The 18,652-nt window shown below is 30.0% G+C and overlaps 5 protein-coding genes across 5 annotated transcripts in view; 3 read left to right on the top strand and 2 right to left on the bottom strand.

The window, feature by feature from the left end:
• The first annotated feature begins 1,719 nt into the window (after positions 1-1,719).
• LOC119838342 (protein PET100 homolog, mitochondrial) lies at positions 1,720-2,154 on the top strand. Its single transcript, XM_038364257.1, has one exon. The coding sequence runs from the start codon at positions 1,869-1,871 to the stop codon at positions 2,082-2,084; it is 216 nt and encodes a 71-aa protein (XP_038220185.1). The 5' UTR covers positions 1,720-1,868; the 3' UTR covers positions 2,085-2,154.
• A 35-nt stretch (positions 2,155-2,189) lies between these two features.
• Positions 2,190-4,386, bottom strand: LOC119838341 (major facilitator superfamily domain-containing protein 9-like). The gene is made up of 5 exons (XM_038364256.1): positions 4,134-4,386; positions 3,925-4,056; positions 3,713-3,842; positions 3,024-3,242; positions 2,190-2,936 (listed from the first exon to the last, which is right to left on the bottom strand). The coding sequence occupies exons 1-5, from the start codon at positions 4,173-4,175 to the stop codon at positions 2,233-2,235; spliced, it is 1,227 nt and encodes a 408-aa protein (XP_038220184.1). The 5' UTR covers positions 4,176-4,386; the 3' UTR covers positions 2,190-2,232.
• A 666-nt stretch (positions 4,387-5,052) lies between these two features.
• LOC119838353 (protein spindle-F) lies at positions 5,053-7,604 on the top strand. Its single transcript, XM_038364273.1, has 2 exons — positions 5,053-5,986; positions 6,433-7,604. The coding sequence occupies exons 1-2, from the start codon at positions 5,242-5,244 to the stop codon at positions 6,789-6,791; spliced, it is 1,104 nt and encodes a 367-aa protein (XP_038220201.1). The 5' UTR covers positions 5,053-5,241; the 3' UTR covers positions 6,792-7,604.
• Positions 7,605-7,665: 61 nt separating this feature from the next.
• Positions 7,666-8,916, bottom strand: LOC119838354 (39S ribosomal protein L32, mitochondrial). The gene is made up of 4 exons (XM_038364274.1): positions 8,638-8,916; positions 8,308-8,547; positions 8,013-8,140; positions 7,666-7,810 (listed from the first exon to the last, which is right to left on the bottom strand). The coding sequence occupies exons 1-4, from the start codon at positions 8,723-8,725 to the stop codon at positions 7,673-7,675; spliced, it is 594 nt and encodes a 197-aa protein (XP_038220202.1). The 5' UTR covers positions 8,726-8,916; the 3' UTR covers positions 7,666-7,672.
• A 348-nt stretch (positions 8,917-9,264) lies between these two features.
• Positions 9,265-18,652, top strand: part of LOC119838394 (all trans-polyprenyl-diphosphate synthase PDSS1) — a 33,491-nt gene continuing 24,103 nt past the window's right edge. Inside the window, exon 1 of the mRNA XM_038364327.1 lies at positions 9,265-9,474. Within this exon, the coding sequence (XP_038220255.1) occupies positions 9,325-9,474 (150 nt within the window). The 5' untranslated portion in view covers positions 9,265-9,324. The remainder of the gene's footprint in view (positions 9,475-18,652) is intronic.

The raw sequence follows: 18,652 nt of genomic DNA, 5'->3' as shown, positions 1-18,652 counted from the left end.
TATCATATTAAATGGATACTTTAAACTTTGCATAACCGGTGATCAATTATTTCCGCACAAAAAGGACATCTTTATGTATCTAACTTATAGCAGGGTTGAATGTTGTGATATTCATGGATAGTGCATTAATAGTCCTTTTACATGAAGTACGTACTTTCTTACCTTCTGTCTAACATTTAGAGTGGCATTTTTTTTCTATTTAAAATAAATACAATGCACTTAGTATTTAAAAAAAAAAGGTGTGTGTGCGATTCACACACGATAGAAGTGAAACTTCAATAAATCGTCAAAAGAATGAATAAAATAGTATGTATATTTCTGTCTCATTCTTTGCCGGCTTCATTCTACACATTTTTGTATTTCTGTCTCTTACCTGTCGTTTTTCCGTTGCATCAGGTTTGAAATCACAACGATTCTAAAGAAGTTTCACTTCAAAAATTAAATTTTAAATAAAATCTTGGCTTCAGATTTATGAGGTGAAGGAGGGGGGAGGGTAATAAGATCATCGATACAATTTTCGGTCTTTTACGAAATTAATGCAAATCACTTAACTGATAAACTTTTTTTACCAACTTAATGGTTAAGTTCTCAAGAAAATAAACAATAAAACTCATTTTATTAAAGTACCATTTACCTACTATGTAGGTAAACCATGCAATACAATCGGAAATTGTTTTGAACCACAAAATAATTCAGAATAGAGTTAGAATAATACGTTGGTGGTTTTAAACCACACGCACCCTTTTTATTTTTATATATTTATTTGGTCATCCAACATTTGTTTACAGTGATTTTTAAGTATAAATAGTATATTATAACAAATATTCTTGCGAAAAAGTAACAAATAATTAAAGGTTAACATAGCATGCACAAATTAAACAGAGCGATTTCTTAAATTAGAATACATACATAGTATCATTACATTTAAACACTTTTATTATAGTCATACAATTATGATTTGATTTACGTTTTTGATTTTTGAACCTCCTTGACTATAGAACGAAACATTATAAAAGATAGGCTACATTTTTAAAAAGGTTAACGAGCAGAGCAACACTCTATATGCGGCCGCAGAAGCACTTAAACCTTTATTTGTATGTAACATGCAAAATTGCTGCGAATTTAATTTAAAGTATTTTAGAAGAGGCAAAAACCACATAAGTGAAGAGTTTTTTTGCAAACAAATAAAAACTACGTGATGCCAGTCACTGTTTTTTGCGTTCATGAAAACGATCAAAGCACAACTACACTGAACATTTAAAATTTATGACAATAACTTAAGTCTTTTTAATAGCGATTTAAAAGCATTACATGTTTAAAGCGTTTTCAGAATAAAAAATATACGTGTAATTCGAAGAAGGATCACTATTTTTAGCTTTATAAGGTACTTCTTTTAATTGAATGTGACATACATGTATGTACGTCACGATTAGGTATATGTATTATTTTAACCTTTATTTTACTATCTCTACTATTCTTGTATGATATTGGTTTTTGATTGGTCCTATAAAAAAATTGAGGTTGGTTCAACTTTCAAAACATCACTAACGTAATGAGCAATGGTGTTTTATTTATTATTACAATTATAAAAAATTTAAATCTATCACATAAAAAACATGCATGTACTTCATAAGGTAGGTAATATAGGTACCAAATTAAAAACAGTCTGTGGAAAGTAACATGCTTTGCCCTATTATATAATCTATATTTGCTTTGGTCTATCAGCTGTCAGTTGTCATGTGTCGTTTGATATTTCTGCTCAATCTAGATTGAATAAATTAAAATCTTGTTTGAAAATATTTTTTTTATTATATCAGGAAATAACCTTGAGCACATTTGTTTTATTATACATTCACAAAGAACGCACTATGGGTAACTGGAAACTGGAAGTAGCAAGAATGGCCATGTATACATCCTTTCCAGTGGCTTTGTTCTTCTTCTTCAATCAGCCTGTATACTTTGAAGAGTGGGTCACGAATACTAAACGGCAAATATTTCCACCAGAAAATGTAAAGGACAAGGAGGCTTTCCAGCAACTCATCAAGGACATGAGAAAAAAGCAAATGCAATCCCTTGAGGACTGATTCAAGTATAACTCTTAGTGTTAGTTCTGTTAATTTAATATAGAGTTAATTAAATATACGGGAAGTTTTACCAAAGTTTTTCTTTTTAAATGAAATAAAATGCTGGAATGTTTATAACATTTATTTGTACTCGTAATTTGTATATGTGTTATTCCACTTTTTGATGTCTTGATTTATAACGATAACTCAAAACAAGTGCTAAAACATTGGATGATAATGATGCATATATAACATACTTAACACCCAGATAGTGACCTATCAAACCAGCAGCCATCGGTGAGAGCACACCTGATAAAGATGCAATACTATTAGACGCACCTATTAAAGTACCCTTATGTTCCTTATCCTTCTTCCTCAATATCATTTCTAGAGTAACCAATCTACCTACAGCATTTCCAATAGACATTGGAACTAACCATAAAGTGTAAATAAATATGTTATATGACAAACATAGCCCTAATATTGAAATTGAAAGAAGTAAAAACACATGATAATTTCTTACACTGAAGTCCTGGTCATTGGGATAATAACTATTTATATATCCCATGGAAAAACTAGATACTGCACCTATTATACCTTGTAAGGATATTACATAACCCACATGTTTAGGTGTAAGGTCATACTGTGTTTTTAAGTATAATGCATAATTTGAGTAATATACACCCATAGAGAAACCCAAAAGTGCCTTAAAAATAAACATGTCCCAATATTGTGACCATTCAACTTTTGTTAATTCTTCAACAGATTGTTTACTATTAAAATATATTAGTTGCAAAAAATTGTGTTCTGGATTTTTCTTTGCAGCATTTTTCTTTATCTTGATGCTGGTCTTTGGCAGCATATTGACACAACCTGTAAGTATTATATCAATCAAGTAATTGTTTCACTTTATATTCATATTACAAATTTATACTAAGAGATGTGATAACTCAAATTTACCTGCATTCACAATAAACACAGTTGCGACAATTAAAGATATATAGAAAAATCCATTTTCTGGAAAATCTTCCGCTATATGTCCTCCAATAACAGGACCTAAAGTCATCCCCATTCCAGAAATAGCAGCCATCTTCCCAAAAATAACAGATTGTTTTTTTTCATCCTTTTCGTATTCAGGGACCAGGGCCTTTGTCAATAATTGTGTTTGCTTGAATAACCCTGAAAATTATTTCAAAACAATAAAATGATCAAATGGTATATCCACAAAATTTTTTATATTTGGTTCACTAAAAATATTGAACTTTACCTCTTGACTTGTAGTTTTATTATGTAGAAAAACAAATGCTGATAAAATATTGATAGTGTACTTGTAGATACAATAGTTTACTTTTTAGTTACTTTTGATAACCTACATACCCAGTGTCAACTTGAAAACATTTTCAGTACTATGAGCCTTGAATATAAATATTTCAATAAACAATTTTTCCATCAGGTCAAAAAATTCACATATTATAACATCTAATCAAATAATATAATTCTACAAGGTCAATAGATTATAGGCACTGCATATCTATTCGCTAATATTTAATTATTGAATAGATTATATGCAGTGATATGTCTTAATCTTATGAAATATATAAGGACAATGAATCAAACAGTAAGGGATACCAAGAATATTAAAACATTACCTAGTATTGCTCTCAAGATGATTATAACTATGACAGAAGTAGTCAATCCCAAAGCCACATAAGCTGTGGAACATATTAATAAAGTGTAAATTAATATATTTCGACACCCTTTCAAGTCACTTAAACTGCCCTGAAAAAATAAATTAATTATTCCTTATTCTTTCTACTATCCAATTATATTATTATCAGGGAATTTAACAATATGTACTTACTATAAGTGGTCCCGATCCCAACTGAAATCCCGAATACATTGAACCAAGTAGGCCAATATATAATTGATTCCCTCCCATTTGCCGCACATGATTGGGTATTAATGGCACTATAAGGCCAACCGCCAACAAATCCTATAATGAAAAAAGTAATTTGCAAATATAATTACATATATTCTATTCATGATTACCACCGTATAAATTATACGTACCAGGAATGCAACCAATTTTATTATGGAAATAGTATAAGTCATTTTATTTTTAATATTAAATTAAGAAAACCATTGAGTAAGATGTATAATATTTTCTTTCCAGTTTGTATTTATAATGGAGGACGATAACTGCAGAAAATTAAAAGTAGTTACTTCGAAAACTAGTTTTAAAAACTTTTAGACTTCTTCAGAAATCAGATTTCAAACTTCAAGGCCCTCCACTTTGACATGCCTTGACAAACTGTCACAAAACAGCTGCCCAAGTTCCAACTAACTGTCAAAATACAGTAATTGTTTCGTTTTATTGCCAAGATTAAAAATACATACAGGTTAAAATGTTATTGTAATGTAACATAAAAACGTGCTACTGTTTTCTTCTTAATAGAAATGTCTATATAAGATTAAGGCAAGTACATCCACATTTTTGTCCCGGATGCTACGACAAATGTAGGCCGTCAATACTAAGCGAAAATGTTTAAAATCTTCAGGACCGAAACACTAGCGCCTGAAAAACGAGCCAAGTGAGATTGAGTGGATGACTATAAGATTCTTACTGCATAATTTTAACATTAGAATTACCATATTTATTCAACAAGACTTCCGTTACAAACGATTTTGAATCATCATAATACATCACCTTTGGAGCTCGGTCACATAATATAGGAACCATGGTCGAAAATATAATGGTGAGATGAAAGAACGAGCAACACTTCCTTAATAGTAGGTAGCTATTTCTCACGGGTCAGAAAACCCACAACACATAAAAACCAACTTAAAATGTAATTTAATGCGTTGGAATGTTTATTTTCGTGAAAATAATTTTCATTAGTCATGAGTTCATTATATATTAAGACTATTATGGTATCATTTAACTGCATATATAGAGTACTAGCTTTATCTATAATATTTTGCAGTGTCTGATAATTGACAATTTGTCAATTGTCAATGTCATCAAACTGCAGAGATTTTTATGTACAAAGGGATAGTAATATTTATTATTAGGATTGGATTTATTGCTGTTTACAGACAATTTTATAGGGAGAACATGCAGTAATATTACTCCACATACTTAGATAAATTCTTGCTTTAATTGCGTTTCCCTGATAAAATGGATTCGTCTTCAATTGTGAGTTTTAACAACGATTCAACGTATCAGTCTACGATGAAAGGAGAATACAATAACTTTAGTGTCCACGAACTAGCTCTTCATGCGATGCGAGATAGGTGTTTATTATTGCAACGAAGAATTAATGTATTAGAAAATGACAACATTAAACTTAAACTAGATATATCAAAAACCGATAATTCGACATACAATCCACTGCAAGATGACGACAAAGTTACCTTACAGAAGAAAATAGCGGAACTCAACAAACAAAAGTCTCATCTTTTGCATCATGTCTTCATGGTCTCATGTGAAAATAAGAACTTATGGCGAAAAATTGCTGCTTTGAAGGGCTCTGAAATAGTGCCTGTTAAAGAACACACTAAACAACCTTTAATTCGTACGAATACTTACATTAGCAGTACACCTAAAGTTAATACACAATATCAAGAAAAGTTTTCAGAGGCAAGCTTGGAAGAAATATCATTGAAATTAATAAATAGCTATATACAAGAGAAATCACAACTGGTTGAACAGTATGAACAAATGGCACAACTACAAGAGTTGGAAGCAGATAGTGCCCTCAATGTGGATTCCATTGGCTTTACTTATTTAGAAGATCCAGATACGGATTCATTAAAAGAAATACAATCCCAAATTGAAAAATTTCAGTCTATAAAAAAAGAAGTAGCACAGCAGGAAAAAGATTTAAAAACAGTTATATCTAGAATGGAAACTTTATTTAGTGGTTTGTAGTAAATTACTTTAATTTTTTTCCTGAATTAGTTAATGAAGCCATTAAATGATAATATCCACAAATATCTGCATGTTGTGCTTAGAATCTTTTTAGTTTTGTATTGTGTAGGGTGGATGAATATCACTTACAACTAAATAATTATTTATCTTCCCTGATAAGTTAAAAAAATTCAGCAGTGTTGGGTAATTATAGTCCTTTCTAATAAATGTTTCTGAAATCATATAATTTTATGTTTGCATATAATATGTTTAAAATAAATTGATTTTAGATTTTAAAATGTTTCATCCTAATTCCAAATATTTAGATTTTATTTTGTTATAAAAACATTTAGTTATAAAAATATCATAATCTCAATTTATTAAATCTAAATAAATTAAATTAACTGTTACTTGCCCAATTTGAAATAAGAGACTAAACTTCTAATTTATACATTCCAGATGGCTATAAGTGTTCTACATGTACAAACAATAAAGGAAAGTCTATTAAAATGGAAGACAAGGAAACTGAAATAAGTAATAGCCTTGTAAACTTTGCAACTCAAACAGATTCCATATTGCTTGATAATTTCAATGAATTTAATACAAATTCTGATAACAAAAGTAGTGATGATGAAGAAGACAACAACAAAAGTACAGAGCCGTATGACAAAATCTGTCCCATGTGTGGTGAATCATTCAAAAAGGACATAAACTTCTCTGACTTCCAAACACATGTAGAAAGACACTTTATTGGTGAAACAGAAGTGGATTCCCTAGATAATTACGAAAATCCAAATTCTTTTGATAATGTTTCATAGCTATCTCAATTGATGCCCATACATTTCCAATATTAAATTAGCGACTGTCACTTTTATGTAGTGGGTCTACAAATGTCTGAAAAAAATAGCAAAATAAAGGGACCATTATGTTGATTTTTAAAACACAATATATTTTAAATTTTGTGCATTAATGGATAATTAAGGCATCATTGAAGTTATTATCAATTATTAGCACCATACAATAATAATAGACATTGTTTTAGAAATTTTAAAATGTAGGGAATATTTGTTATAATAGCATCCTCCAATCATTCCTAGTAATAACTACATACCTAATAAGTGCACCTTTTTCAATATGTAAATTCTGTTTTGTTTATATTTTATGTTATATTGCAACATTGTATAAGTGAAGAAATATGCTGATGGTAGATAAAACTAAAAATATATGTTATTTACTCTTTAGGAAGATTATTGAAAATGATACTTAATGCCTCCAATGGTTACATGACTGGTTTTTGCTAATTGTTTTATCTAAGTTAAATATCAGGGTAATTGTATGTAGGTCAGGATGAATTACCTGCAAATGTTATAATAGAATTCAAAACTGTTAAGTTATAAATTAATAATTCACACTAAAGCTTATAGGTTGCCTTTTTATTGAATGTTCCATTGTTTACAACAGTGAATTTTGTATCAACGGGTTATGAATTTATATTCATTATTGAATCATGTCATGTCTAATAATACTTTAATTTATTTCTATTATGTTTAATAATTTATAAGTAAGGTAAATTTAATTATTAAGGGTTATTCGTGATTATTTAATGCAGTAAATAAAATATTCACATACAATTTTATATGTTTTAATGATTTTATAGTAAGTCTAATTCTATCTTAATTTTTTTTATAATGGACTACATCTACGCTAAATCTGTTGGTTTCACATCTGTAGATTCTGAAGGTTGTTGTGTTGTTTTTTGTAACAAATTTTTACTGAAAAAAGTAGGTCTTTCCTTCTTCATTTCAATAATCCTTTTTCCTTCCCAAAATTCCTTGGGCTGTAAGAAAAAATATATATTGTAACTAAATGTATTTCATTTGAAACTCATAAAAAATCCACTCCTAATTGTATGAATGGATGTTTTCTTAAATAATAATACAAAAGATAAAGTTGTTACATTTGGAGAAGAGTGACTAGACAAAAACTTTAAGTGTTAGGCCTGTTTTGATTTTTTGGATTAGAAAACGAAGTGTATTTACCTGATCTGGTAAATTTTCACCCTCATACAAGACTATGACATCATTTTCAATTGGCTTATTTCCCAGCTTCTTAACTATAACATCTTGGATCTCTTTTGTTTCAGCTTCAATTTTCTTATAACAGTTACCTGGACACAGAATACAGATTCGTTATAATATATATGAATACCGATAAGTTTAGAAATCAAGTATTTGAAGATCAACAGATAGCCAGCCTACCTCCAGATCGTCAAGTATATATGTATAAGTATATATGAAATTACAATCAATGTTAATATTTTTTTTTTATATTTACCACAAAGGCGTCCTCGTTCATGATTATGACCACATTCATGACATACAATTATATTTGTTTTAGGAACTAACATCTTCCAAACATATTCAGGTGATCCAAATTTTCTTTTCAATCTCTTTTCCACTGTTCTTCGAAATTTCGGTACTGCGAGAAGAAATCCATCTCCAACAAAATCCTTCAAAGAAAACTCCTTTCTTTGACGCTGGATTGGATTTTGGTGAACATAAGCTAAGGCTAACTCTGCAAATAGTGGTTAATATAAAACACTTGTTGTAATAACCCCGTAATGGTAATGATTATTAAAAATACCAACTTAACATTAATACTTACCATTTGGTGGATGGCCAAATAAGTTCATAACATTTTGCTCCACAGTACGTATGATTCGAATAATGTTTTGGGTCACACGCGGGATCATAATGGATAGCTTATATTATAATTACATACGATTTTAACCTCGAAATTAACTTCGAATCAAATCTCAAATCAAAATCACAATCACTATTGACACTAATTGTTTTTTTTTATGGTAATAAGTCAGAACTATTTGCCAGTATCAAGTTATAAAAAAACAAATTTTATATAATAATGACAGATTTAAGCACGCGTATAGTTAAAGACGCGCTTATCAATATAAAATATACAAATTTAAATAATGCTAACCTTCGCAAATATAATAAAAACTCAAAAGTGACATAATATGTCGTTGGTAGAATGTAAAGTGAAACAAATAAATAACTTGGAAATAACATTTTCTTTTCTTAATAGTTACTAGAATAAAGAAGAATGCGTTTCCTTTTATAGCTGAAAGAGGATATACTGATATTACATTTGTGCTTATTCTAGTGAGTCAAAAAGCCTCGAATCTTAGGATTATCAAATGAAATAATAATAATAAAAAAAAACTAAATTGACAAGTGACAATCAGCTGTCGAAGAGGGGAGGAAAAGGCCGAATGCTTGTGTGATAGCATATTATGTAGTTCATGTCCTCAAGCGATTCGCTGCAGTTGTAGCTATGGCGTGTTTAAGTTCGAGTAGGCTCTGTGCTCGTGTACAAGATAAGTTTATGTGTCAATTTGGACATAAAGTTCGAAGGCAGACTGTATTTGTGAAACTCAAACCTCCCGGACCAACTCCATTGCGGATATTTGGAAAGACTTGTCAGGTTAGATAACATTTAATCAAAAATATACAGAAATAAAAATAAAAAAATAAATAATAGGCACATTAGTATTTTCTATACAATTAAGCTCAATATTGGTAACATCCCAATATATAAAAAAACTCAATTTATCTTAAATTCTTATTTTGACAATTATCCTTTTTACATAACAGCATGACATTAACCTATAAGTCAGCTGATCTATTTCATAACATTATTATTGAATGAAGTAACATTAAAACGAATACTGTTTGTTTATGTGTTTTAAAATTTAAATGTAGGGTGAAACTTGTATGGGAAAAGCTGAAGTGAAATCTGCAAACAGTGGATTTCGTTTCAGTACCTAAGTATAGCTTGTGTAAACCAGCCGATTTTGATTTCTCCTTACTTTTACTTTTACAAACAATATCGCGGCGCTGTCTTTTTAATGTTTACTCTTTCTTATTTAATACTGTAACATTATTGATGTAACTTTCCTTAAATGACTCATTTTAGCTGTAATCAACTATGGCCTTAATTCAATGGTTCAGTCGGCAAAAAGTATGATTCAAATTATTACACTGTTTGTGATGAATATATTTTCTACGATGTATTATGATTTTGTTTCGATTAATCACGTACGGTCGACTTTGCAAAGCGCCGGTACCAGAGACCAATAAAGGGGAGAGTCGCAAAGTAAGAAATCCCGCAAGCGGCGACGTCGCGTTGTGCTTTCTCGCGAAACGTACGAGCATGCAATGTAGAATCTCTACAGTCATACTGACTTTCTAAACAACAATTATTTTTCACATTAATATTTCATTTAGCCTGTTCAATAGCAATTGAATTCTTTGTTTATCGACTAGAGAATAATTGATCTGAAGTAAACGTAAATACTATTGACAAACTGAAATAGATTTAGAAATTTTGCTATTGTCAATATTTATTCGATTTTATGTCTCTGATGAGATATTTCTCAATTCCTAGTCTTTTTTAAATAAATCAAATTATTTTATTTATTAAACTCACTCGCCTGTGTCGATCCGAAAGACGAAAGCCGTGATAGAACAACACTTTACATTTTATCCAAGAAAAGTGGCTGTGTTTAAAGTAATCGTTAATCAAAATTTTCGTCAAGGTTACAACAATATAAACAAATATCAATTAAACTTATTAATAACGTAGTGTATGTAGATACAGCATCCTTTCTCTAGAGGAAAATATGTATATTAAATGTAAATATTTCATGTTGTTAGTGAAAGTTGTGAAATTATTCGTCGAATTTTTAATAACTCCAAAACTGGGTAACGGACTCGACTTGTTAACACCGCAACGCCATCGCGTCCGCGTCTCTCGTTGTATGAAGTTAATAGCCTTTCTTATTTTATTCTAGTTCGTTTCGCGAACATTGACCTGGATTACTTTAATCATCAACAAAATCTAGCCAGTGTTGATAAAGTTTATAGCGGAGTACACAAAATACGAGTATTAACTTTTTCAGTCCAATTTATTGATAACAAAGTTTTTTTTACATTGGACCTTCATCCACTCTTATAATCGCTTATGATAAGATGTCAATTTTTAAATATGTTACTAGACATTTTTATAACTGATGGTTCAATATCGTATTTAATAGTAAGTATAGAGCGGCCTCTTCCAATACTAGTGCGTAGTTGAGCAAAACCAAAAGGTCAGATAAGCGAGAGTATTGATAAGTATCGCTTTTTAATCCTCCAACATAGACACGAAACCACTACGAAAATGATCTTATTAATGTAAATATTATTTCAGTGAAATCATGGCTCATGAAAAATATCAATATCTTACGCATTTAGGTATTTTTATAGCACGGATTTTTACAATTACAATACTGAAAACCTGTAGAAGCTTTCCCCACCGCGATAAGTGGAAACATTATGGGACCCCTTGTTCTAAAGAGTTTCGGCGGCGCTCGATTAAACACACATTATAACATCAAGGCCAGACAATGCTCACCTCAATGCTGTTTTTCTGTACTGATACGTCTTATTACTGTCACGGACATAAGTATTATAGTATTTGGGAAAATGTATCGGTCGAATGGATCGCGTGGCACGTAACGTCCTGCGTAAATGAAGCTCACTAGAAATGCGGAACACACAACTATTTGTTCAGTCGACATTATTGTATAAGAGTTTGCAACAACGCATACGACGTAGCATATGTTATTTTCGACTTACAACATTTTCTTCGATTCCAACTTACGTGATTACAATACATATATAGGTATATACGTATAGATGAAAATGCTCGTTTAACCATTGTAAACTAATTCCTATGATTTCTTATCCCAATTAGAATAAACACATTCTCATGTTAATTTGGTATTTAATATTCTATTTTTGCAATGGGGAATAAATCACCCATAAGTTTAAGATTGCGTATAATATATTGACGTGATTATCACATAAATAGGCGTGGGTACCAGATTGTGACACTCCTAACCCGTCCTCATGTTGGTATATATTTTATAATTTATTTTGAACTCTCACTTTTGCATTGTTTACATAGCACCTTAGCGTTTTTAAATATCAATAAAGAGATAATAAACTTTACCAAATAATGTAAAAACTTAATGTGCGTTTTCATATATTTGAACTATGATATTCTAGTTAATGCATACTTGGAAGACATTCGAGACGATCTCCGATTACGAATTGTCCTTGTACGAATGTTTAGACTAGTGTAATTGGGCAATCACTTCTCATCGTCTCTGGACAGCAAACAATGAACGCATCATGGTTTGACTGTACACCTTAATTGTAGTATTTTAATCATGTAATTACTGCGTATTGAAACATCTGTGACCCTTTGAACTTTGTTTCGACGATGAAAAGTATTGATAGTGTAGGTATTCTCATAAAAAGTCTTCTTTTTGATATTTAAGAATACGAGTAATAATACTTGACATTGTGATTAATGGGGATTACTTAGTAACAAAAATATATTTAGTTTAGTGACTATTTGTTTTAAAATTTTTCCTTTCAAAAGCTGTGATAGAAAGAGATGAAAATTATTGATTAGTCTTAAACAATTTCTTGTTAAGTGTAAAGTAAAAATTAATTTCGTTCGTAGTATTCTTCAAGTTATTTTTATCAAATCCTTTAACAAAATTGGCCGTGAATCTATAATAGGTGGTACAAGTTAATACATATATATACATGGATATATATTACTTACATTTGCTACTAAGCCATTACTACGTTTTTTCTAATTATCGTGTGAATCTAGAACCACAGATAACATATAATACTATACTTACCTAGTATAGACTTAGATCCGTAAAAGAAACTCAAAATATTACTAATAATTGAATTTAAGTAAATTCACAAAAAATAAAAAATAGCATTGTAAATATTCACAAATTGTACACTCTATTATAATAACCATTTTTGTTATTATTTTTTAGTTTCTTTCCATCTACAATATTGTTAAAGAGTTAAATAAATAAATGAAATCAATATTCATTTAATCCATTAATTATTATGTAAATATAGCTATAAATGTGACGCTCATTTAACGTTACGTTTTGTAAGTTGAACGTAGGTATTTGTTAATATGAAAACGGGACATATATAATAGAAATACGTGTACATATAAACGTATTACAGATTTTGAGAGCGTAACGAGTGCATATTTAGCAATGCACAAATAGTAGACACTGCAACACTCGTGACGATGGAGAATTGCCATTTTTAATTAGGACGAAGGTAACGTGAGACTCGCTCTTACTTGATTACATTTGGTATTTATTTAAATATATTTGAATTACATGTTTCGAAGGCTAGAATTCTCTACGGCGCACAATAATACAATAATGATTGGAAGCTACTTCCAATTCTAGGTAAGGGCACTTATTCAACGTCCATAACGAGTGAATATAATCAAATGGTTTGTTATGAAGTTTGTGTTTATTAACAGATATAGTATTATATTATATATATGATAAAGACATGGTACATATTTTAATAATTGCGAGTTATACAGTACGATTTTAATTTTAATCTACTTGCAATGCTTCGTCTTAAACCTTCTTGTAACCTCGGATATAATTGCACCTTCTAATCTCGCTATTGCAAAAGAACTGAGTTATGTTTCATGTTTTTGTTGAGAAGTTCAAAATTTTAATGATAATTTTAAGAGTCATAAGAGAGTTAGCGGACCTGATAAACAAAATTTGCTCTCGTTCCAAAAGGTAATTTTTGTAATCTACGCTTTGCGGCTCGTTCCCATTCTAATAAAAAAAAATGTTCTCAAATATTAGATATATACATTAACTCGTCAATAAACAATAGAATAGATAGTTATGATATTTTGGATTTAAATTATATGCGTGGTGTATATGTACAATATATTAACAAAGCATTATTTTAAAGAAGCATAGCAAGATTGCATATTTTACCATAAATTTAAGGAACTCAAGTATAGATAATATTCTCGAAAGATTTTCAAATTGACCAATTATAATCGTAAATTGTAAAGTTCTCAAGCGTCCTTGGATTTTAACCTCTCATCGATGGAGCGGTCTTTGACCGACTTGCTGGCTACAGCTCAGTACCTTAATTATAACCTTCGTCTTTCGATTACCTACTTTCAAGAATTGGAAATACTTGTATATTGAAACGTTGGTGGTACTCTATCCAAGCCTTTATTTACTTGTCTCTTAACAATCTGACTTATCAATATATCTTAAGTATATCACAAATGACCTTTTCAATATAATTCTTCATTATAAAAAATAAACATTGTACTTGAATATTTTTTATATAAAATAATACTTTCGTTCATATAAATATCATTTACGGCTTTTTTAAGTTTAGTGCATCGTGTTTATATCATAACAAACGAAAATTAATTTAAAATCTTCATGATACCATATAAGTAACTATAACTACTGTTAATACATACATTAAAATTTTTATTCCTAAGATACCTTTTCTGTCAAAAATGCTGTTGCGGAAGATATTTTGATGTTTGACATTCTCTAAAGAATTTTAATTATACAATTTGCAGCTTTTATGTACGCCAGATAGTATTTCTTTATAAAATATTTCCACGGCTCTTCATAATTGTTCCTGTCAAAAAAGTAATAATCGCACTTTAAATTTATTCATAAAGGTCATTGGTATGGTATCCGGGATGGTTAACTTAAGGGGACTTAACCCTTAAAGGATTTAAATACAATTATGAACAAACAGACGCGGAAATGTTACCTGTCATGTGCTGTTGACCATTTTATTATCGTCCCTCGAGGAATCCCCTTTACGAGATACAAATATATAATAGCATTACTTTTGCACTCAAGGACTTTTGTGTTTTATTTATTTACGTTGTAGATATTCGTTGAATACTTTATAATAGTGTTCAATTTGAATTTTATTTATTTGATCTATTTATACTTCATTGTATTCAGAGTTAGCTAAAAAAAATTTGGGCAAGTGATTTTTGGATATAGGCCGCACCTTATACCTTTAGGCCATTTCTTTCGGATACAATAATAATGCCAAGCGTAAATTAATACCAAATATTATTATGTTCTTGTAAGAAGATTGTAATCTTAACAATGCGTCCGCGCATAGATAGCGCGTTTAAATCGTTTACTTGTAGAGATCGTAGCATGCGTACAATCGTAGAGGCATCAGTCGTGTAGAACTATTAGTAGATAAATAGCATTCATTGTGTAGGTAGAGCGGTTATTTTGACTTTTTAGATATCCATTTTAATAGAGCTTTTATACTTTCAGTCGATTATAAAACCAATCTTCTTACTAACTAACTAAAATACTTCATTCAAAGTTTCTAACTTGGAATGTTTTGCAATGGGTAATCTTCGGAAGTGTCTGATGCGATCATGAAAATTCGTTAACTATTAGCAGTTTACTTAGTAATGCGAAAATCGTATTGGATGTTTTTTTGTATTAGGTACAACATGTACCTAATACATACGTCATGTCTACGCCCTTTTTTTCGAGATTTCTTGTTTTTACAAATAAGGCTTAGTTTGGCTGGAAAGTTTTGTGCAATATATATTCGTGAATAATTTTAATCAAAATCGCTAAAGTGCAACAGCATTGATTATTTCAATTAATAGTAAATGTAAAAGTTGTGAAATTTTCGATGAAATTGTTCAAGATTTCATATAATTTATTTAAGAAGCGTAATTTTAATAATTAGCATAGTTTTAAGTGTATTTAAGTACAAAAAAAATGATGGATTGCCGTGTCATCTCTTAAATGGTACACACCTCATATATCTCCGGGGAAACCAACATCTTGAATAATTCAAGAATGCATAACTTTAATGTCATCACGCATCTTATCAAGAATTAATTTATTCCAATTTGTAGCTTACGGAAATTGAATGCAACATTAACAGCGGTTTTTCATTCAATTATTCAACGTAAAGTAATAATTATTCATTCAGATATCGATCGACGTCTATAAAAAGAATTGTGGCGGGCGCCACACGAGAAAATGCTTCGCGATTACTTTGATTAAGGTTTATATCGAGAGTGGGGGATCCTATACCCTTGTTATATCAAACTAACTTTAACTGTATAAAATATTTATTGGTTGTCATTGCTATCAAATTAAATGCCAATTCTTAACAAATATTCAGTTTTAATAGAGAAACCTTGACCGTTACTATCGCAGTCACGCTATTGTCAGGGCTTGCGTGTTTTTCTTAATTATACAATGATTATACTAACATAGTACGCTATTCCTGTATGCGACGTATATTTTAATTATATTACGTAGCACTTTCCTATCTTCCTCTGGCACGTATCAATTGTTCGTTTCTATTTGGAGAACATTGGTATTGGAAGTGTTTGCAGTATTTACTTTCTATCATGTTTTAATTGTTATGTGCGATGCGGACACATGCAATTTTACGTGCTTCAATGTTGTTTATCATTGACATCGATCACGGATTTGTTTTTCTTTAATATTATAAATGCATAGTATTTAATGCTGTATTATAATAATTTAAATGTAATTATAAATAGTGATACAAGTCAAAGGAAAAGCATTTCATGATATGAGTACACAATGATTAGGAATGGTTAACTTTAGGACCTGAGAAAGGTAGATGTGAAAGTTTGAGCAGACAGGAGTTGAAAACGCATTATCTGGAATCTAACAGTACAAACCACAAAAAAATGTTCATGTGATAATATAGCTTCCTGGTGTGAGAGTCGCTCTTTTCTCCAGTTAAATACCCAATTGGTGGTGAAGCGGAATTACTCATAAAACACATATTTATTTTTTACTCGTTCTTGGATTCCTTAGATGGATGTAATGTCATTAGATTGTGAAGTTTATAAATGTACTTTATTTAATCAAATATTACTTTTAATCTCTACCAAAAATATAATATGTCTTGATCTATGTTGCTGGGCAATATTTTATGTATAAGTCAGGTAGGAAATAGATGTATTTCTTAAAACATTTTAAAATGAAATCGAATTACCTAATCAGCTAAAAAAAACGTCAAGCTAGGTAAACCGTTTCAAATGATTGAATGATTTCTTGAAAGAAGGTGTGTTACGTTTTAAACAAGTAATGGTTATTGTATAATAATTCATAACAGTCAGGTATCTATCTGGGCGTATTATGTTACGAACAAGTGTTAAAATGTTGTATTTGTAATAAATTTAATTAACTGGTCTATTATTACTAGTTAGTTAGTATTTTGATGTTGACGTAATATTGGTCTAAAAATATAATAATTAATGGATAGATAGGGAGAATAAATTTAAGTACAAAAAAGTTACGTTATTAGTTATCTACATTAATATTATAAAGATGAAGAGTTAATTTGTTTGTTTGAACGTGCTAAGCTCAGGAACTACTGGTCCAATTTGAAAAATTATATCAGGTAAGATAGCCCATTTATTCCGGAAAGCTATGTATGTATCACAGACGAAGGCTGACCGAACCGATCGAAGCGTAATAAATAAAAAAATAACATAAATATTTTTATTGTATAACCCCGTTGAAAAATACTATTACAGACATGAATGAAAACGCGGAGTAATAAAACGGCGACATTTATTGTTTATTGGCGACATATATTTTTAAATATAAAGCGACTAATTCGATGTACACGAACATTATATTACGGATATTCGTATCCAATATGACAACTTTGATAAACGTTGAATATATTCAAGATGGTTATGACGTGTGTGAAATCGCATGGAACTTGTTATTATTCAAAGCACGAGGTGTCATAATGAGTTAAGCAGATTGCCAAACGGATAGTTGTATTTTAATTTATATTTCGACACCTAATTTGTTTTAACTTTGAATGGATGAGTTCACGCTTTTCTTTTCTTTATATTGAATGGCTATGACGGTTGTCGCTAACGTTTCACAAATGGTTCGCGTTTAAATTGAATGAGTATTGATTAATTAAAATGTCATTGAAATGCTTTCACCGAAATGTTACTCACCGCTAGCAGGTTCACTCGCTATAATATTAATGACATTAATATTATTATATATTAAATTAATAGTTTATTTATTGGATTGGGATATTTGTAAATTTCAACACCTGTGTTTAATTAGTGTATCATATAGCAGTGGAACTAATAACCGTGTATCGCAAAACCTTTGAAAAGAATTAGAGCTTGACCTGATGATATAAAGGTTATTTATCAATAGGACGATCTATTATGTCTATTTCGTTGAGCAAATTATATTATTTGCTCACTATTGTAGAGTTATATATTTAGTGTGACCATTGGAATTAGGAAAGCAGCTCATAACTGTAAGCCTATTAGTATAACGGCTAAACCAATAACACTTCGTTTATATTCAGTCTTAATAATTGTCATCTTTACATGTTTGCATTACGTGATAATTATCATTATATGTATGCATTTAGTGTTTGTTTTTGTTTGGATGTATACAGAGTATAATTGCGGTTGAATAGTCACATTCATATCATTCATTAAAACTTTTTAGACCCTCAGTTTTTTTGCCGAGACTGGCAGTTTCCATAATGTTTATTTAGAATTAAAAATTGAAAGGTGAATATTATTTATCTTTACTAAAAATAACTAAAACTATAAACATTATCTCAACATACATAGATAATTTTTATACTTTGTCACTGTAAATTTTATCAAAATGAGGTAATTTAAAGTGTACAATTAGAAA

This window comes from Zerene cesonia, unplaced genomic scaffold, assembly GCF_012273895.1.
Source record: "Zerene cesonia ecotype Mississippi unplaced genomic scaffold, Zerene_cesonia_1.1 Zces_u002, whole genome shotgun sequence".
In the NCBI taxonomy this organism is placed as follows: domain Eukaryota; kingdom Metazoa; phylum Arthropoda; class Insecta; order Lepidoptera; family Pieridae; genus Zerene; species Zerene cesonia.
Note: the sequence above shows the minus strand (reverse complement) of the source record. Positions and strands in the feature narration are given on the sequence as shown.

Excerpts from the sequence above, each read along its gene's own strand:
- LOC119838341 (XM_038364256.1), bottom strand. The coding sequence starts at position 4,175 with ATGACTTATACTATTTCCATAATAAAATTGGTTGCATTCCTG. Across the intron at positions 4,057-4,133 it reads TAAAATTGGTTGCATTCCTG|GATTTGTTGGCGGTTGGCCT; the intron begins GTACGTATAATT and ends TTTTCATTATAG. Across the intron at positions 3,843-3,924 it reads TGGGATCGGGACCACTTATA|GGCAGTTTAAGTGACTTGAA; the intron begins GTAAGTACATAT and ends TTATTTTTTCAG.
- LOC119838342 (XM_038364257.1), top strand. The coding sequence starts at position 1,869 with ATGGGTAACTGGAAACTGGAAGTAGCAAGAATGGCCATGTATACATCC.
- LOC119838354 (XM_038364274.1), bottom strand. The coding sequence starts at position 8,725 with ATGATCCCGCGTGTGACCCAAAACATTATTCGAATCATACGTACTGTG. Across the intron at positions 8,141-8,307 it reads TGAACGAGGACGCCTTTGTG|GTAACTGTTATAAGAAAATT; the intron begins GTAAATATAAAA and ends TTCTGTGTCCAG. Across the intron at positions 7,811-8,012 it reads GTGAAAATTTACCAGATCAG|CCCAAGGAATTTTGGGAAGG; the intron begins GTAAATACACTT and ends TTTTTCTTACAG.
- LOC119838353 (XM_038364273.1), top strand. The coding sequence starts at position 5,242 with ATGGATTCGTCTTCAATTGTGAGTTTTAACAACGATTCAACGTATCAG. Across the intron at positions 5,987-6,432 it reads AATGGAAACTTTATTTAGTG|ATGGCTATAAGTGTTCTACA; the intron begins GTTTGTAGTAAA and ends TATACATTCCAG.